This window comes from Rosa chinensis, chromosome 2, assembly GCF_002994745.2.
Source record: "Rosa chinensis cultivar Old Blush chromosome 2, RchiOBHm-V2, whole genome shotgun sequence".
In the NCBI taxonomy this organism is placed as follows: Eukaryota; Viridiplantae; Streptophyta; class Magnoliopsida; order Rosales; family Rosaceae; genus Rosa; species Rosa chinensis.
In genome coordinates, this window is record NC_037089.1 from 52,935,480 (window position 1) to 52,957,494 (window position 22,015).

At 38.2% G+C, this 22,015-nt stretch overlaps 1 protein-coding gene across 1 annotated transcript; it reads right to left on the minus strand.

Annotated features, from left to right (window-relative positions):
• Positions 1-16,705: 16,705 nt before the first annotated feature.
• LOC112184519 lies at positions 16,706-17,416 on the minus strand. Its single transcript, XM_024322787.1, has one exon. The coding sequence runs from the start codon at positions 17,414-17,416 to the stop codon at positions 16,706-16,708; it is 711 nt and encodes a 236-aa protein (XP_024178555.1).
• Positions 17,417-22,015: the final 4,599 nt, after the last annotated feature.

Below are 22,015 nucleotides of genomic sequence, written 5' to 3' on the forward strand. Positions count from 1 at the left end.
GATGCCGTGGAATACTTCGATTTATGCTTGTGGTTCTAATTCCATTCCTAGCTTGGGCTTTACAAAGTAAGTTGGGCTTTACTGAGGCCCACAAAAGAGTCGCAAATGATCTTCTTCTAACCGAAACATTAGGTCAAAGACTTGAACTTATCTTCTAAGATCTATTGATCGGGATGATGCGGCCGTGCCATATCACCGGCCTCATGAAATAGAATGCATACATAGAAATTTTTATAGGGGTAATTAACTTTTGCCCAAAAATCCTATGTATTGTTCCCAAATGCACCAAACTTTTCGTATCTTACTATTTGCTTAAGAAAAGACTAAAAAGGGAGTTCCTATGTGTTATCCTGAGTTTTAGAGCTTTTGTCTACCTTAAAAACTTTATTTTAAAGCAAGTTTGAAAACAAGACTAGCCTTCAACATACCCAAGTTTTTCTCCTAACGGCTTCCTGCCTAGCGGATACTTTAACAGGTGGAATCACTGCTGCTTGTCTTAATCTTGGTTTTAAAACTGATTTTTTCTGGTGAACAAAGCTTTTCAAACTTCAGATGCATATAGGAAGTGGATGGTGATGGATGGAAGACAAGGTTATGAGATAATGATAGATATAATGCAAACTGGATAGTGATAGATAAAGCTAATTAATTTTGCTACTTTTGACAAACATGGGTGGGTATTCTTTTATTTATTCAACAGAAATACATGCTAGAAATACAGAGCCTCATTCTTAGGCTGTTTAGTTATCCATAAGAATGAAAAACAGGTACTTACTTGTAATGAAAGCACACTACTGCACACCGAACAGAAAACACACTGCTACTATGGCTCTCTTACTTCTTGAGAGAAGACTCTTCTCCTCAATTTTCTGATGCCTTACAAATGGAACTTAAAGCTCTTTATATAGAGAGCAGAACTCAAACTAGAATTCAAAACATAAAGATGTACAGGACAGCTCCGTGAACTTTTGCTTTTCTGAGTGCTCCTGCTGGTGGAGGTCGGATAGAGAAAAATAAAAGGCATAGGTGAAATGTTTCTGCTGGTAGGTGAAATGTTTCTGCTGGTAGGTGAAATGTTTCTGCTGTTTCTTTTTTTTGAAGCAAAAGGTAGCTTTAACTTTCTAAAAAGTTAAAAGTACAATAGTTACCTTTTGGGAATATCACCTGTAGCTTCACCCGTGATGCTACATGTTCTCATCTGTTTCTGAATGGTAGCCAAAGACAAATGAGCTGTTGTCTGCCTGGGCCATTCTCACAGTAGTAGCATTATCTTCGACATCTGTATCGACATACATTTTATAGTGGTTGTCAGTTTCAAGCTTTTCCACCCAGCGCATGCATGCCATAGTCAAATCTATCTCTTTTCTGGTGAGAGATAAGAATAGGTCACTGTTGACTACGTCAGGATGATCGTATGCAGTGATAATTATTTTTTCTCCTGCTGCTAGGAAGGTATTGCTGATGTCTTCGGAGATGATCTTCTTCATGTATTCCAGAGCCATAGCCTTCATCCAAGGGATGCTTGAATTTGGTTGACCATTGTAGGCTATACAGGCGGGTTGAAGATATTTCCTTTGAATGATTCTAACATAATGATATGGAGGAATATATTCAACTTCTCCGTTTGCCTTCTGACTCCATTATGGAGGAGTAGATCTGAACTTCAGAAGAAATGTACAGTCATTTTTCCTGATGTACGTTTTTGACTGTGTTGACAATAAGGGGTGGCAAACCTTTCAGATTATCATTAGTTTTAGTCCACAGATTATGGACAAAACCATTTTCAACAAGCCAGAGCTTGTGTTCTTGGGGATGTTCACTCTGAATATTTACCAGGTATCTTCCAACATATGGTCCTGAGACAATGAAGAGAGTTGGAGGAACTAGGTCTTCTGAATTGTGCCTTCCTATCAGATTATGGAATTCATGCCAATCTGATTCATTAAGTGCCATGATAGGGACTCTAGTACTTTCTGGACTTTCAAGGAAGGAAATTTTTTCTTTTCTTACAGCACTCTGCTGTGTATGAAGCTCTTCACCCTGTGGTCTACCATTCTCGTAGAGTTCTTCAGCTAATGCGAAAAGAGCTGGGAACATTAAACCACTGCTTCTTTCTTGAAAGGCAAATAAGAGATTATCCAGGATTGCCTTCTGGTGATAAGCTAGTCTCCTGCCAGTTCTGAACACAGGAGTATCAAAAGTTCTTAATTCGTAATTAAAAACGTTTATAACTCCACTTGGAGTTGGTCTGCTTTTTGGCAAAGCAACAGCCATCAACGGTCTTGATGAGCCTTTACCGTCTGCCGTTTAAGACGGGCTAGCCAATCCTTTACCCTGGGATTGATCAGTTGAGGCCAAGCCTTTTGGACTTAGCAGAAACCTTTTAAGAATTTTTTCTTTGGTTTCTTTAGGATCCTCTTCAGGTTCCTGTTCTTTCCCAGTCCTTCTGCTTCTGGGATTACGACCTTCGTCGTCTTCTCCTTGGCTGAACATTGCCAGTTCTCTGGTCAATGCGTCTGGAAGATAGTTCTTGTTTCCTGCAATTAATTCAACAGTATAATCATATTGGTTAAGAAACAATTGCCAGTTGGCTAATCTTCCTCTATCAGCAGCTTTGTCAAGTTTAAAATTTTTGAAATTCTTTACTCTAGCACAATCGGTGCGGACAGTAAAGGGTTTTCCAAGATAAGTTGGAGAATTTAAAATCGTTTTCTTGACAGCTAAAATTTCTTTTTCCCCTGTGGGATAATTCAGTTCTGCAAGGCTGAACTTGCCACTACAAAATTTGCAGATCTTTTCAATGTTAGTTCCAGGCGCTTTCGCCAGAACAACACCGGACCAGTAATTATCACTCGCATCTGTCTGGAGGATAATTTCATCATTCTCTTCTGTTTGTTGAAGAGGAGGGAGGTTTTTGCAGAGATTTTTTATCTGCTTCACGATCTTTTCATCATCTTCTGTGAAGTTCCATTTTCTTTTGGAACTTGTCTTGGGAGATAACATTGTTGTTAGCCCTGAGATTCTAGGGATGAAATCTCTCCCATAATTTATGACACCAAGGAATCTTTCTAGACTCTTAGCATCAGGAATTCTATCTGGGAACTTCCAGATCTTTTCAAGGATGTGAGGTTGGAGCTTTATGACTCCATTCTTGATATTTATCCCTAGGAAATCAACTTCATCAAGGATAAATAAGATTTTCTTCTCACCTAGGATAATTCCATGCTGAACTATCAGCTTTACTACCTCATGGAGGTGTTTCATGTGTTCTTCTCTGTTTTTGGAGAAGACCAGGATGTCATCTATGTAGACGACGCAGAACTCCGCTACATGCTTGAAGATGTTGTCCATCTTTCTTTGAAAGATTGAGGGAGCTTGCTTGAGACCAAAAGGCATTACCAGCCACTCGTAATGACCTTGTGGTGTTCCAAATGCCGTGAGAGGTATACTCTCAGGATGCATCTTGACCTGCCAGAAACCCGACTTTGCATCGAATTTCGAAAAGACTTTGGCTCCTCTGAGCTGGTTGATCAGTACTCTTACTTGAGCAATCTGATATCCGTCTTTGACAGTCTTCTTATTGACATCTCCGTAGTCAATAACCATTCTAGCTTTGCCTCGTAGAGTTTCTGCATGATTTCTCACGTAGAATGCTGGAGCATGATGAGGGCTGGTGGAAGGTTGAATTAATCTCTTTTTCAGGAGATCTTCAATATCACTTCTGAATTCTTTTTGATCTTCCTCTTTGTACTGAGGAATAGCTTTGACATGGCAGATAGCATTCATGTCATGCAATCTTAATTCACAGACCATTGGGTCTTTTTCCCAAAACTTCTGAGGATTTGTATCCACATTCTGCTATAATAGTTTCTTGATTTTTTCAAGAGTGGGAATTTGTTGAGACTCAAGCTTGTTCTGAAAGTGCTTGAGGTTGTGCTCATGGATGAAACTAGCTTCTTCATCTTCACTAGTTTCTTCTTCTTCTTCTGAAGATTCTTCAACAAGCAGTTCTTCTTGTTGTTTGATTTGGAGTATGGGCTCAAATTTGGGTTTGTAGGGGGTAAGATCACCACTATTCTGTTGCGATCTCTGATACTGAGTAGTAAAACCAAGACCTACTACACTTTTTGCTTGTGTGAGTCGGTCTGCCCAGAACACCCATTCTCCTTTTCTGAAGCCTATCGCTTCGTCATCCTGAATGAATCTTTGTTGGAGAATAAAATCATTTCCCAACAAGAAATCAAATCCTTGGCCTTTAGATTGCCAAACATTCTGGATGATAAATGTTCCTCCACCAATGGTGATATGAACGTTTTTTGCTACTTTCTTCATGGTGAGATGGCTTCCATCAAATGTAACACTAGTAGCTGTCTTTTTCTTATCTTCTTTCCAGAGTTCATCTGGAATTGCAAATCTCTTTGCAACAGTAAAACCTGATCCATTATGTACAAAAGCATGTAGATGATATTTCCTGTGAACAGGGAACTTGAGTCCAATCTCTATGTAGTTGCTGTACCTACTTGTAGAGACGACTTTCGATTGATGAAGCTCATTTTCTTGAGCTTGTTCCTGAGGAATGAATGGTTTGCATTCTTCTGGAACATTTTCCTGAATGGGTGATTTTTCAAAACTAGAAGGTTTTGTATCATCCCAGTCTGTAGGAATTATCTCTTTGCTGTCTGGATCACTGAACCAGGATGGAGGATCATATCTGACTTTGTAATCAAACTTGCCGTAGGGTTGGCCAAGTAGATCCCATGTTTCAGCAACCTCTTGTCGTTCTAAGAGATGAACAGTTTCTGGTGGTTTCACCAGTTCTTCATTTTCTGGTATTTCAACCAGTTTAATATCCTCATCGATTCTTTCTTCACCGATGATTTCTTCCTTTATTTCTGAGAAAGATGGTTCCATGGTTTCCTGGAACAGAGTTTCCACTTCTTTCGCTCTTTTCTCAGCGAAATACTCTTCATATTCTTGTTCAACCAATTGGCTGACAAGGCCATTCTTGGTTTTTCTTCTTGCTTCAGCTATGAAGCATTCTTTGTGATAGGTCTTCTTAGACTCTTCACAAAACATAGGGAGACCATTCTTTTCGTGACAAAAGCAGTAGTCACAAACGAATGTACCAGGGTTCACCTGATAAGAAGACATGAAGGATTCTGTCTTGCTTTCTTCCCAGTTTTTGATTTTCAAAACATTCATTTGTCTGGATTCGAAGTATTCTACTTCAGAATCATTCTCAGACTCATCTGATGAACTTTTTTCTTCTTCAGACCAGGCAGAGTAGACTGTCCTGTCGTCATCTTCATCATCAAAATAGGCTATTTCGTAGCCTTTCATGTTTGCTACCTCTACTATTTGCTCATATTCTTCAAAGAGAGCTTTAGTAGATCTTTTACCCTTTTCAGGGCATTCATTGGCATAGTGTCCTTCAGCTAATTTACACAACCAACATCTGCAAGCTTTCTTGCTAGGTTGTTTATGCTGAGAAGTATTCTTATTTTTCTTGAAGAATTTATTTTTTGGATCTTCTTCCTGTTGCTTCTTGTAATTGGAACTTCTTTTGAATTTCTAATTCTTCTTCTGATTACTCTTTTTGAATTTTTTAGAGTAATATTTTTCTTTTTTCTTCTTTCTGTGGAATTTGGATTCATGACATCCCCAGTTTGTGGGCATATCCAGTATTCCGTAACAGAAATTTTCAACTCATTTGAGTTGTTTCTTGGTCATCTTAGCTCTAAGATTGGCTTTGCATTGCTCCTTCAGTAGTTGCCGGATTCTGTCGGCAATTCCTCCAACTGAAAATCTTTCAATTGGTTTCTCAGCTATGCTTTCTCTCACAGCTGTTCTCCATGGTTCAGGGAGCTTTCTGTGCAACAGATTAACTAGATCAGTATTCTCTAGTTCACCAATTGTACAGTAATATTCCTGAAACTCATTCAGGTATTCTTCGAAATATCTCATGTCACAGATTTTGAGAGCATAGATATTCGATTTTGCCGTTTCTTTGGCTTTCTCACTCAGATTTGAGATATCTCCACAAAACTGATTGTACAGGGGTACTGCAAAATCATACGGAGACTTTGAATTTTTTATTTCTTCAAGCCAGTCTCTTCCTCTGGCAGTTTCTTTGAAAGATAGGTAGTACTTTTTTGCCACTCCAGTAAGAGTAGTTTCATAGTACACCTGCAAATCTGGTGCTTCAAATTTGCCAAGGGTGAGTGCAGACGCCATCATCAGGCTATCTACCCATTGGTCAATGGTTTTTCTTTTGTCTAGACTCTTGTCTAGATTCAACCAGATGCCATAGTTCGTGATCGGAACTCTTGGCAGATTGTCCTTGGGGACGAATCTTTGAGAATTTCTTTCTCCTTTTTTACCCGTGGGGGCCTTCTAAACTGGGAGTTTTGTTTCCCTTGTTTCTTTTTTTATGAAAGTTCTGGAGCTTTCTCCATCTTCCATTTCAGCATCTTGATAAGGAAAGACTTTTCTTGTCTTTCTGCATTTGAATTCTTTCATTTCTTCGATTAGTTTTTCTAATCGTTGAGGATTTTCACAATTCTCAGCTTCTTCATAAAGATCATAGAGCCTCTCAGCTCTGAGCATATGGACTGGTCTGAGTAGATCAGCTTCCAGATCCTCTTCTGATATTGGTTCTTCAATAGTGGGTTTTGTACCACTGACACCTGCTTCTCTGGTGCTGTAGCTTCTTCTCAGAAGACTGCTGTTTATCCTGATGTTCTCAGGACAGACATCACTTTTTCTGTGATTGTCGAAGTTGAGGCTGATTTCTCAAGTTCTTCTACTCTCATAGATCTTCGCTTTTGCTCTTTCCGGCTACTTTTTTGGACCGGATAATTTCCATTCAAGAGGGAATGTTACTTCATTCCAAGTAACCTTGTGGATCTGCTGTGAATGGTTCTTCTGATTGGTGAGGAATCCAGTAGTAAGACCTGGGATATTTGTTATCCTTGTCTTAGGGGCTACTGTAGTACTCATCAATTTATAGTATATTCTGTATACTATTGCGAGCTCTTGCATATCTTCTTTCATGGATATGCCATCTGTCTTGACTCTCAGTCTGAGGCAGTGGGCTGCATCTTTCAAGCTGGCGGTGAAGTTGGGGAAGCAGTTGAAATACGCCACTTGGTCGCATAAGGATGCTTCGAGTGTTCCCAACAGACTAGCTTGGAAGTCTGTTAACCTGTTGTCCTGTAGAACACATAGGACTGAACAATTGATACCTTCATGAGCAAGCAGATTTATGCCTACTTGGACTGCTCCAATATGCATAAATTGATATTTTTTTGCTTGTGCTCTGCCAACTTCTGTTGGAGTGATTAATAGAAGATCAGTCTCTCCACCTGCTGTTGCTGGGGTTGTAATCTCCAGTAGTTTAAAATAATGGCTGTCCATTAAATCAAACTTTCCTCTTTTGTAGATCTGTTTGAAATCTAGCTTTGGGATTGAGGAATTTTTTACTTCTTGTTCAATCTCATTGAACTCAAATTCTTCAGCATTTAGGAGTTGAACTCCTTTCTTTTTTCCAAAGATGCTTAACATCTTCATTTCTCTTTTCTCCGGATTTTCATACCGGATACTAGTCTGACTAGTAGATGGTTCCAGAAAAATCATGTTTGGAACACGATTTGTGTCTGGTTTCTCTAATGGTTTGAATCCATTAGTCTTCTTTTTTACTGTAGGCAATTTCTTGTCCTACAGTATAGAATCTAGCGTTTTTTGCTGTTCTTTGATTTTTCTACTAACACTCGTTAGTTTTTCTTCTTCCGTTTTTGGAAGTTCTTTGATATAATCCAGGTTGTTTTCCAATCTTTCCAATTGGTGGATTATAGAAGGTAGTTTTTCTAGATGAGTTTGACATCTAGATACTTCTAGTAACAGCTTCTGATATTTCTCATCAGAAGATTTCAGTAGAGAATTTATTTTCTCTAATAATAATTCTGACATTGTCCCCGTTAAGGAGGGGTTCTCCTTGAGCTATTTTACAAGCTCTGATACCAGTGATTTGTGGATCTAACCAATGCTCAAATAATCAAGAGGTTTTTGTTCCTCTTCAAGAACATATAAGAGGTTATTAATCTCTTGTTCTATTTTATAGATTCTAGTCTGAAGTCTATAAATGATATCCCAATAGTTGGGTGATTCCCTATTAAGACTATCTCTATAGGCTCTCAGCTTTCTCAATCTTCTCTTTCCTTTTGCAATTCTTTGCTAGTATTTCTACAGATGGCTACTAATTCGAGTCTGTCAACGATCGAAATTATGAATAGTAAATCGTACTGTTTACCTTTGAATAGAGGATGAAATATTTATCAGACTTCTGTTTAAATAATTTTAAGAATGGGCCCACCACGTTTCATCAATCGTAATAGAAATATTAAACTAATATATATAAAACATCAGAAGGGTACTGATGGAAAGAAAAAGTGAGAGTTGTGTAAGTAAGGAAGAAAGGGACGGATGCCTGGGTGAAGAGGAATGGAAATAATTTGTTGGGGTTTTTGGGAAGTATTTTGATAGAATCAGAGTGTATGAGCATTAACCCATTTTTATATAGGGCAGCCGTGTCACTTGTTTGGTACGGCTGCCAAATCAAAACTCAAAAACTAGGTGGGACTTAGCTTCTTCGATTTCGAAATTATCCTTCATTTATTATGTGAAATAGTACGAGGGCTGGCCTAGGTGCCAAACCGAGAAGTTTTTCCCTCATCCGTAAGCCGAACTTACTTTTGTTGATAATCCAATTCTCGAACCGATACCGATCAAACATGATCGGTATACTGACTAGTCGGTAACGAAAATCTCAATTGGGATCGGTCGGTTTTGAGTTTTCAACCGGCTAGTTCGAAGTTAGATCTGAAGGAGAAGAAAGAAGATGATAAAACAAAGACATGGTTTGTGCAAGGGTTTTATGCTCGAGGATTGAAGTCGGCTTTGCTTTGGTTTGTGCAAGGTTTTTATGATTTGCTTGGATTCTTGGGTTTGTGAAAGGAGTGAGATTGTGAATATGGGTCTGAGTTTATAGGAAGAAGGGTAATATGATGGAACATAATGAAAACACCCCCATGCATGTGCACTGATTGGTCAACTTACAGACACGTGACACGACTGCCCTAAGTAAAAATCTCTCATGCATGTATCAAAAAAGTGGTTTATATAGCATTACTCTCACAATTTATATTCAATACATCTATACAATTAATATTGGTATAATCTTTATATGATACCTGAACTATCACGAAATGCACTTTTTAGTATATACAAACTTTTAGGAAGTCTAGTGGTACCTATATTATCCCTCTGTTAGCCCTCTTAGTACTTTTGTCAATTATTCCATTAAAGTATGTGTAAAATCGTATAAAAAAATTATTAAAAAAAAAACTATTTTTCATACTTCTTTCGAAATTTTGATTAAAATAAATTAAACTAGGTTAAAGAAAGAGCCAGAATTGAATTTAGTGAATATCTAGATTGACTAGCATCTCCATTGATTAATCATATTAATTGTTCAAGAAAAAAGTTTAGCAAACTACACATAAGTCCTTGACAAAGAATTGATTCACAAATACATCCATACAATATAAGTTGATTTCAAACTTATAGAGCAACTCCAACAGCTTCCCCATATTTTGATTTTTCTCTACTTTAGGGAAAAATTAGTCTCTTTTGCTCTAACAAATTCCCTATAACTATTTCTATTTTAGACAAGGGCTAAATACTAGTTAGTACGTTGTGGTTTAGGTCTAAAATCAATTCAGTCCCTGAACTTCTAATTTCATCAAAAACACCCCTGCACTTTCAATTTTGATCTAATAGATCCAATTCATTAATATTATGTTATGGGTTCAAGTTATAGTTGGAGTATTTGTTGAAAAACTATTTATTTTTAATAGTAGGACTCACTCCTAAATTGACTGTGCAGACCACCTCGACACCACATCATAAAACATAGGCCATAGGCCATATATGAGCCACATTAACAAGTTAAATAACTCAATTGTCGTAAAACTAACAAATTGGACCTATTAGATCAAAATTGAAAGTGCAGGGGTGTTTTTGATGAAATTAGAAGTTCAGGGACTGAATTGATTTTGGACCTAAACCACAGGGTAGTAATTTGTATTTAGCCCTTTAGAGAAAGTGAGGAAAGAGAAAACCAAATTTCCTATATTTACAGCAATCTCTAAAATGTGGAGATTTTAGATATTGCTGTAAAGTAAGGAATCTGTTGGAGTTAGAGAAGAAAATGATGTTAAAGCTTTGACTTTTGCTTCCCTATTATACAGAAATTATTGGGAAGCTGTTGGAGTTGCTTTTGGACAAAACTTTTCAAATAAGGACAAGTTGTTATTATATTGTCATGTGTCAGTAATACATTTACAATTCTAATCTTCACACATGAATAACTAAATACTAATTATTTTCTTTAATTCAAACTCTTTTCTATTCAAATAAAGAGAAAGAAACCATGTGAGACAAAAAAAATAGAGAAACAACATTTGGCAATCGTCCAATCCTGCTATTGCACTTTCACTCGTCAAATCTTGCTACTACACTTGCACTTGCCAATCCTGCTATTGTACTCACTGCACTCGTCCAATCCTGCTACTGCACTCACTGCACTCATATTCGTTTAGTGTTGCTACTGCACTCGTGCTCGTTCAGTTTTGCTAGTACACTCACTACACTCGTCTAATCTTTTAGCTACTACACGCGTACTTGTCCAGTTCTGCTACTACACTTGTACTCGTACTTGTCTAGTTCTGCTACTTAGGGATGAAGGACAAATTTTTGTTACCCTGCTGCTACTGCTTGAAGATCAATAAAGTATTGAAAGTTAGGTGCTACTACTGCTTGAGATGGAAAATAGATGAAGATTAGCTATGCTACTGCTATTGCCGGTGCTACTGGTTTTATGAACAAAATTTGATCAATAGTGTATAATGTGACCTTGAAAGTGCAAATTTTGGGATCCGACTCCACTCCACCCCCTCAATTTAAACTAGGGGAAAACTAAACCAATCGACCCAAAAACACTACCCCATCTGTTCCTTGAACTCACCACAAATATCAAAATATATATGGAAATTTTTGTGTGTGGATCAGTAAGTAAATCAAGCTCCAAACTTCAACAATTAGGTTGTCCATTGTCTCATACAAGTGAAACTTGAAAATTCTCAAGCACCTACTTAAAGGCCAATGATTCAAAACAGAGATTGGTTCTTACCAAGATGGGCTTGAACTTGAACAATCCTTAATTGGAGTTGTAGAAATAGCAGTTTCGTATCTCAATCATACATGTCATTTACAATCCTAAATTGGAGGTTGTAGGAATGGAATCTTCGTATCTCAATCGGCTTCGTTGGTACCTCTCCACTATGTGCCTTCAATCAATCCATTCGACTCTGACATCGATCTGGACGCAGTTTATGTTGCGTCCCGTACCTTAATTTACCCATTTGTTGGTTATTTAGACGGTAAACGACAATAAGTTTCACTTTTTACTTTGTTTCGATAATTTTAGTGGACCAATAGTTGACTTTTTGTTTGGGCCAGTTTTTGAGAAAAATTTTCTTCACAAAAGTTGTAGATGACATTAAACCGAGTCAGTAGACACGTGGCACGCTTAAATCAGAGTTGGTATACGAAACTTATGGTCAAAATACTAAACTTACTGTTCATGATAATTTTTCTATAAAAGGAGGAGTTACTGTGGTAAGTTTCTATTTTCAGAAACTTTCCCCCGAGAGTTTCTCTCTCTTCCCGACCTAGTCATGTTCTTCTGGCGATATCTCCTCCGTCCAGCGACGGATTTTGACATCACAGGTACCATTGGAAAGCTCTCGTCATCCTCTTCAATTCTACGATGTTTGGTAACTTGAACCATGGAACATGTAGCAAGGAGAAGAAGAATGCAACGTCGCCATTTTCTCGGGTTTTGGTCGGGACTCGAGTTTCCGGCCACCTCCAGCAACAATACTTAGTCGGTCTTGGTGCTCTTGGATCATACATCAATCTCTCAAAATCTCTTGGTCCAATTTAAAGTGCGGAGCACGAATCGAATGATTGAAGATCTAGGGTTCAAATTTCTCCTCTTTACTTTCGAGGTAAATTCTAGACTTTTGGCTTCAAATTGAATTTTGTTATAGTTATGAAAGTTGTTGGGCTTGAAGAGAGAAAGATTTTAACATAGGTACTGATACCCGGTTCGGGGGTTAACCGGCGGCGCTTGGAGCCCACGCGCAGCCACTGTTCGTGGCGCATGGAGGCGGATGGGGACCTATTCTGGACTCCTATTATGGTTGATTAGGTTCCTTCTAGCGTATAGAACTTCTGGGTATGAGTTTGGTGGAAATCGGAGGAAGTTTGGTATCGATTGCGAATTTACGAAGTTTCGGGTGCTTATTTCCTGAAATCCAACCATTGGATTTCTCTCGTTTCTATTCTAGAAAGCTAAAATTGATGAAATGATGTTGTTGGTGAAGTTTGGAACTTGTAGATTTTGGAGGGTCAAGGATAACAAGTTTTCGGTTCAATTTATGAATTTATTTAGGACATTTCGTTCGGTTATTTAAGATGCATTATTGTGTACAGGACGACGTACCTAGCCACTGTTCAATGAGGAAATTCTTACTTGTGACCGCCGAAGTCGTACTGTGAGTGGACATTTATTTTTAAACTAAATTATGCATGCAATACTTCGAGTATTTATTTATTAATGAGCTTTGATTTATTGAGATTTTATTTATGATTTACGAGATTGATATTGAATTTCCTTTCCGAAAGCTTTTAGTAATTTTCGAGCTATTTAAATTATGAGTTACTGAGTTTTGAGAAGTGATTTTCAGAAAGTGGTTGATTAAGAAAATATTCTGAGAATTATTGATTTCGAATATTTGAGATATCGAGATTTCTTGAGTTAAATATTTATTAATTATTGACTTCAGTATAGTTGAGGAGGTAATTATGTTAGCATGCATTACCTGGTCGGCAGTTCCCTGTAGGTAATATTCTGGTCAGCAGTACCCTCCAAAACATTTCGGTTGGCAGTCCCCTCCAAATGACATGAGGTAGTTAGTCAGCAGTACCCTCTAACTATCAATGGTTAGTCAGCAATTCCCTCTAGCCATCACCTCCTCGTCTGGTCGACCTGAGATGACTAGCCGGCAGTTCCCTCTAACCATCGCCTATTTTCCTTTATGAGTTTTTTTTTAGATTTCATGAGTGTTGAGGTGGGATTGATAAGGGATTTTGAGAAGTTTTCTTTATGAGAGGTTTTGAAAGGATTTTGAGATGATTTACAGAGGATTTCGTTGTAGTTTGAGATTTCAGTAAAAAGGAGGATAAAGAGTTTTCACGAGACCTTATTGGATGCTTGGTTTTAAGAAAATAATTTGAGAAAGCATTAAATCTTACATTTGCTTTCCTTCGAGATTACTTATTTTTCGTCCACTCACTCTAATGGATTTTTAAATACTTTTCCCCTGGACCTTTCGGTTTCAAATGTCCAGTTTGCAGGCTAGATTAGATGAGGTCGAGCGTACATGGAGTTGAGGCATAACTGTCACTGCTTCCGCATTGTAGGAGTTATCAATCATTTACCTTTCTATTTTATTTTCTTGTATACCTTGTGTATTAGATTGCTCTGATAACCTGTGGGGTTAATGTTATTGAGACTTGTGTAATGTGAATTGGAAGATGTTGTGATTTGAGGAGTAGGGTGGCTCTAGGAGTTGAGGATGGTGTTTGATATTAGAAGTGTAAATGTCTTTCTACAGGTTTTGGGTAGTCCACTTTTAGGGGAAGTTTCCCCAAATTTTTGATAGAATTTCTTCTAAGATAGATCTCGCAGGGCCACTTCGAATTTCTAGGTGAAATCCAGGGTGAGTCTTGTCAGTTTAAAGCCGAGATGAAGTCTTCTTTATGCAGTCGTCACCATGGAGCCGACTTCCTCAACAACTTACGATCAAATTTAATGAGATTAAAACAATTAGGGTTTCTAAATCTCTCAAATTCAACGTTTTTGTATCAGTGTTCATGTTTGGTGACGATAGACCTCCGTTTTGGGGTTATCTGATCCACTCAGTGGCAATGTCGTAATATTTTTTTAAAATGTAGGTTTTTGTTCAATTTCTCTTGAAATGCGGAGCCAAGCCTGCTCCAATTCATTCTAAACCTGGGCTTCATGTCCTTGTGTGTCTAAATCTTATAACATGTGGTTTTTTTGTTTTTAAGTATTTGGTCTGGTAGTGATATGTAATTTTCTAAAAAAAAGTTATCTCATTAGTTGAATCAAATTAATATATATATTAATTTTTCATAAAAAAAAAAAACTAAACTTAAACAAAAATACTTAAATTAATTGCCCAAAGTATCTCGAAAATAGTGAAGAATAAATTGGGTTTTATTTTTATTTTTTTATGTGTCAAAAGTATTTTTAATTATAGATATTCAATATATTAAATTCTATAATTCTAAATATGATGACAATACTATATTACCCTTGTTATTTTACTCACATGAGTGTCATATGACCGCTACATATGCATTTTTAATGAAATAATGGAGGAAGTACTATAAGGGATAATAGAGGGATAGTACATGTACCACTAGACTCCCTGAAAATTTATAGGTAACGAAAAATGCATTTCGTGCCAGTTGTCCGTATTTCAAGGGGTAAAATGGTTCAATTGTGCATGACATAGAAATACCAAATAATGACAAGCAATTGTTCATAGTGCCCCTTACTACAGATTCTCCAAAAACCACCTGTTACACAAAAGCTTATAGCATGGCATTTGTCCTATAACAAAAGAAAACAAATGCCACATTAATAGGTGGTGTTTCATGCCATAACTACCATGCTTGGTTCCTAAAACATAGAATTCAGGGTTTCCACAAAGCCCTCTACAGTTTGGATTTTTGAGGTTGAATAGATGCATATGTAGATGCAGAAGCAGCAGCAAGTCTGGATGACTTTCTTGGCTTAATTCTCCCTGCAAGCATCTTGTATCTCTTCGTTGACCCTCCAACACTTGCTGATGATGTCTCATTCATTGGTTCAATCTAAGAAATGATGAAATAGACAGTTGAGTTAGCAATGGTTCCAATAAACTGATGCAAACAAACCAGCCAACCTAATTTTCCACACAATCACAATGACCTACAATAACAACTACAATATACTTGAGAAGCATTCTGCACAACTCCTGTCATGTTTTGAGAAAGGTTTCCATTCTCATCAGCACCTCCAGAATCATTATTGAGATTGAGATTGACATTAACCCTAAAATTTACATTTTGGTTGACATTGTCATTAACCAGATTGGGCAGCACAGATGATGCCTGAGAATATGCATTGTCCTGAATCGATTCCTCAGTTGGCAGAGGTGGTACATCACTAATTTGATCATCATCCTGAGGCTGTTCCTGCAATGGAGGTTGAACTCCTGGTTCTGCAGCTTTAGGCTCAACATGATCTTGGTCACCTTCTTCATTGACACCATGCATATTGAGTATACAAACAACTATAACATACCATAGTTGAAAACATATTGATAATCATTATACTTTCATTAATATTGTGTACCATACTTGGTTTCTTCTTTCACAAGTCCTCCTGTTGTTCCCCTTCATTCCACATGTTATCTGAGAATATTAGCTCAGGGAATTTCTATTAAGTAAAATGATCTAACTGAAAATTCACTTGCAGCTAATAAAAACACATGTAGAAAATTCATATTTGGCACCTGGTTCCTTTGTCCTCTTTGTTTTAAGCCTTCCCGATTGCCTCCTATATAGTAGAGGTGCTATTGCCCTCTAAATCAACTCCCATTCAGCAACATCTGCAATGGGATTGATGACCACCTCATATGCTTCCATATGTCCTTTTTTAGTATTAGCATTCTGAAACAAAATCATCTAGGCTCTATCCTTTGCTATAAACTACAGCAATTGAATGACCACAGGGCAGTCCACTTAAATCCCATCTTCTGCGGGTGCATGACATGGTGTCTGGATGCACAGAATGCTGATTCACAACTTCACTCTAGCAAGCAACACCACTTCCCTGTATTTCAAACCTCATGTCACTGGACTCAAGTGCTCTTTAATCATGGCTCCAGCTTGCAATTTTCTTCAACAACTTTTCAATTCTAGGTCCCACCTTGCACATCTATTTAGCAGCAGAATTCCTCCTATTGTTTAACCTCACCATAAGTGCTTTCTTAATGTTCTCCAAACATGGAAGAATTAGTTTTTTCCTTACATCTGGCACACTCTTATTGAATGACTCACTGTGGTTATTTAGGAGAATGTCACACTTAATCTGATCCTTAAAGTTTGACCTGGACTAATAGGAAGTTGGCCCATCAACACACCACTTCCAAGCTAATAAAGATGCCTTCTGTAAGTCCTCAATTTCCTTGTTATACTGAGACATAGTATTAGCTCGTGTTACTACCTATGTAAGTTACTTTAAAGCCAAACTAGTGTGGCCATCTCCCTTGAAGTTGTTGTGCAAGTGTCGAACACAATGCCTATGCTCAGAGTTGGGAAAGAGGTCCTTGATTGCCTGCTCCGGACCCTTTTGCTTGTCTAAAATGAATGTATAATGCACTGAAGAGTATATTTAGAGGTCTTCTCTCAGGAATGTTAGAAAATAGGTCCAAGAATCCCTAGTTTCTTACTCCACTATTGCATACGCAATTGAGTGCAAGCCATTATTGCCATCAATCCTAATAGCAAACAACAATTGGCCCTTGTGCACACCCCTTAAATCACATCCATCAAGACCTATGATAGGTCTGCAGCCTGCTCCCCAGCCCTTCTTCAAAGCTTCAAAATAAATATAAATTCTTTTAAACCTCGTAACTTCACCTTGTAGCTCAGTTCGGATCCAGACAGAAGTTCCTAGATTTCTTTTCTTCAACTCATACGCATAACTCTCCAACCGATTGTACAGCTCTTCATATGTCCTTTGTGCCTTCTGCTTTGCCATTCTTTTAGCTCTGTAAGCCATTTGGTAGACAAAATCCATATTCACTGCATTCTGGATTCTCTCTCTTGACCAGTTCCCATCTGCCATGAACTGGTCCATGTACTCTTGTGCAATGAATGGTGCATGGAAGTGATAAACTCTACCCTTTAGTGATGAACACTCGTGTACTGGCCTGTAAACCTTGATCATTACTACAGCTGTCCTTTCATTCGGTGAACTTGCATAAAGCCAAAATGGGCACCGTGGTGAGGTCCTGCACCTTACAAGCACCTTGTCTTTAGTGTTCCTCTCAAACCTTAGCTCTTTCCTTGTTAAAACAGCATACTTCTGCACAACATTCTTAAAAACCATAGAGTTTGGAAACACCATTCCCAGCAGAAATCTTGGGTTCCTCATGTCTATTTTTGGGTTGAACTTCACCTAATCAGAGAACCTCTTCTTGCATCCCACTTTGAAAGGGCCAACATCTTCACCCTCACTATCAAACCCACCAATACTTGGAAAACCATATGATCCATCATCCTCTACATCACTTATATTACCTTCAAACCCCATCTCTTCAAACTCCCCCACTAAACTTGGATCACCATCCACATTTCTTTCAAAGTCAACTTCATCTTTCTCATCGAACAACTCATAGTCACTATCAACAATCCCATCATAATTAGGGTCATCAAAATCAGAAGAGTCAGAGCTAAAAGCTCCATTCAGAACTGCATAAGAGCAACCTTCATTCCCCCTTGTTGGATACCCCTTTCCCTCTACCTTTTTAGGTTTCCCAACCTTCTTCTTTGGTGCCTCATCCATTTTTTGCTTCCCTTTATCCCTTGCAGAGTTGAAAGTCACCCTGGAGGATGTTTGAACAGATTGAGCTTGAGAGCTCTGAGTGGCTTGAGGCTTCCTAATTGAAATCCCAGTAGTTGGCCTCCTAAAACTTGAACCTTTTCTTAGACCGGTACTTGACACATTTCTTGGGTCATCAGTCCTCTCCTGACCAATACTTGGCCCAACATCTCTAGTCACAGAATTGTGTATTTTAGCTGTTGTTGACCCATCTTGTTGGCCTAACACTAGCCCATCTTGTTGGCCCCTCCTATCTTCCTCTTAGCCCATAATTGGCAGGCACGTCTGGTTCCTCATTGCCCTCTGCAACTGGGTCCAAGCCTGCTTCTTCAATTGCTGATAAAGGCATATCCTCAATCAAATGCCCGAATTAAAGCAGGTGGTCCACATCACTATCATAACCATCCAACTCCCATTCTTGATAAGGCCTCCTTCCACCCAGACAAACAATATATACATCCAGCATCTTAATATTACTGGGAATAAACTGCATCATGTTGATTGCTTCTGAATCAGTCACTATTGGTAGATATCATTTCCATCTTCACTCCCAGAAATCCTATAACAATAAATGATCGGACCTCCAATATAACTAAGATCATTAGCCTAGTAGTTGAATCCTGTAACGGATACTTTATCTGGATCAACCCCATCCACAAACACAGGATCTTTACCCCCTCCCTGGTAGTGCCTATTGATACCTCAATTACTGTAAAACCTGCCGTCGTGATGAATCTTCATACTAAACAAACTCGGATCTGGCAAATTCAAAAGAATTCCTATGTCTACTGATAGCCTTAACACTAAAATCATACCAACAATAATCCAATCAGATCAAACATATCTATGATACTGTTTCCTTTTTCTGTTGTCATTAAGGGACATCCATTATTGACAACAAGTACATTCATCTACTAAATCGGGTCAACATATTCATTTACTTCACCACTAGGTCACAGTCACCAACCAGAAACCCTAATCACAACTGTATTCAATTCCCAACCAATTCCAACCATTTTCACCGACAAAAAAGGGTTTTTTAGTAGAAAAAGCATAACAAGACCCCAAAAAAAAAAGGGATAAACAAATAGTGCCCTCAAACCCTAGACAGTCAATATTTGGCTCCGATAAACAAAGAAGGAATATTTTTTATCACACTCAATCAAACACCCTTAAATTGCGACAAAAGCATCAAAAGCAAACAGATCAATAAAAGGAAATAATTTATCTCATACCTCCATATCTATGTGGATCTCCATTCAACCTGAAATACCTTCAGTATTGTGCCATTGACTTTTTCCTATTGTTTCTGATAAGATTCTGATACCCTATGTCCTAACTATCCTTATTCCTTCTGCCTTAACTGTTGTTATGCTTTCCCTTTTCTCTGAGCTGTGGTCATCAAAAGGATAAGAGATAGAAATGTGTTGACTCTTGTAGACTATATGTCCTTATATATGACAGGTGACGAGGTTGAAGGGATAAGGGTTTTCAGAATGAAAAACCAATTATGCCAGTCATTATGTGTGTAATGGCATGACGTCTAACGGAGTCATTGATGTCGTGTACATATATTAGGTCGGACTTCATATTTGATGTACCAAAGTTTACGTTTTGGAAATTGATGTACTGAAATTCGTAGTGGGCCTTACTTCAGTTACTATTCATGAATTTTTCCCTAATATTTGATTAAATGAGAGTTTTCTCTCTCAACCCTTAACGACAAGCTCTTAAAGGGTTTTGTTCATGGTGCCCTTTATGGTGACGAACTCTTAAACTACTGTCTCATATGCAAAACTTTGAGGCATGTAGCGTAGTCTCTTTCAACATAGAGTCGGCTTTTCGAGCATACCATGCTCGTCTATTTCTCAACTAACGATCGTAAATTCTAACTCTAGATCGTGATGGTTTGATGGAGATTACCAAAAGGGATATCCTCTTTTTGAGGGCTATGTGTTCTCCTTTGGTTGCGCTTAGTGGTGGGTGCTCAAATATACTCATTTTTTTTATGGGTCTTTTGGTTGTCATGGTTCCAACGGATCTAATGGTGGCTTCCATGGTTGTAGTTATGAGATTAAAGGTGCATCGACTAGTGTTTTGCTACTATAGCTTGTGATGCAGGTAACTGGTTCTTTTAACATTGCTGCTAAGGTTTTCTTTAAGTTAGGGGGCTGGGTGATTTATGTTTAAACCTATAATTACTTGATTTGTGTTTGGGACCTAGGTTGTTTTTGCATAAAAATCTGGAATCCAGGTCTGGTAAGATTGAGATCACCTAAGTGTTATTTAAGCAATCACAAAATCACCACCACCAAAGCAATTGACAAGTCAAAGTTATCTCGTTCGTTAAACAGACTCAATGGATTATTTTTGCCCATTGAAGACCAAATTATAACTCAAACCCTCTAATAAAATTGTCAAAATAAAATGTAAAACTAGCTAGCTGTTTATGGAAAATTGAAATTGGGAGAGAATTGAGTCATGCTTTCATTCATAATAGGGCCTCTTTATACAGAGGATTACAAGACATAGAATCAGAGTTGTACAAGGAAAATTAATCGTACAATTAGTCAGATATCTTTGAATATCTTCGAGAATATCTCTAATTTCTAAACCTATTACAACTAGGTTAAGTAACCTAGAGTTTGGGCCAGACACATATTCTGGATTTACTTGAACACTCCCCCTGTGTCGCCCAAACGTGGTGCTTATTCCGTTGCCTCATTAAAAACCTTGCCAAGTAACAAAAACCATGTGGGACAACAATAACCTCGGTCGAAGGGGAAAAAGAGCACAACACACCCTTCACATTTCGAGACCCTACATGTAGACATCTCCCCTTGATGTCTGCATCCCCTCCTGATGACAACGATCATGGGAGTTCGGATAACTTCCGCAAACGATGCTACCAACATGTTTCTTGAAAGTAGAATTTAGGCAATGACTTAGTGAGAAAGTCTTCCACACTGTCCTCAAATTGAACCTAGTTCACTTTGATCTTGAGGAGAGTCTGTTGTTGTTGAGTATCCTTGGTGTTGTCGCTTTCGATGTAGCCTTGCTTCATTTTTTCAAAAGAAGTAGCATTATCCTATATGCTCGTAGGCTCATCTGTGGTAGACTTCAAACAACAATTCTTTGAACATGCGTAATTATGGATCCAATCCATATACATTCACTAACCACTTCGTGAAGAGAAATGATCTTTGCATGATTCGAAGATATAGCGACTAGGGTCTGTTATGTAGACCTCTAAGATATCATGGTCTTTACCCATGGTGAACACTTAACCAGTTTAGGAATGATCTTTGTGTGGGTTAAAGAGATACCCAACATCAGTAAAACCTTCCAAAACACTTATGTTGTTTGGGATGGGGATAGAGGACGCAGGCCAGTGTTGGCGGCGTTCCTAGTGTGTGATTGGTCCTAATCCATCGTCTCTCTGTAGGGATAGAACAAGCCCATATCAATCGTACATCTCAAGTACCGAAAAATATCTTTTACACCAATCTAATGGCGTTGCGTTGGCGCAGAGCTATATCTTAGCTAACAAGTTCACTACAAATGAGATGTCCGATCTTGTGCATTGAGCTAAGTACAATAATGCGTGTATTGTACTTAAGTAAGGCACTTCTGCCTTTAGCACATCTTCGTCATCATCCTTTGGACGAATAGGATCTTTTTCAAGATCAAGACTACAGACGATCATAAGGGTGCTTGAAGGTTTGACCTTGTCAAAATGCCTAAGCATTTATCAAAATGATGCTTAAGTTCCAAACTGAGACATAATCGTGTTCTCCCAAAATCCTTCATCTCAAAGTCGGATTTCAAGTGTTCAGCGGTTTCCCTTAACTCTTTAAGGGCTTCCAATGAAGATCATGTCCAACATGAACCGCAATAGAATCCGAAAATTATTTTGAAAACGCGCGGGCATATCCTTTCCCAATAAAGTAGTCACTTTAGTGAGTGTTTCAACCTTATTGTAAACGCGCTCCATGGTCTAGAGCCACTTGACTTAGGTAAATGAAATTCACCATGAACCTTCATGTATAATCCGTATCTAGATCCCTATAGACATATGTAGTGACCACATTCGTAAGCTGCATGTTCAGTTATTTGGAAACTACTAAACTGACAAGGTAGTGGAGTGCAATG

Coding starts and splice junctions, on each gene's coding strand:
- LOC112184519 (XM_024322787.1), bottom strand. CDS start 17,416: ATGAGGAACCCAAGATTTCTGCTGGGAATGGTGTTTCCAAACTCTATG.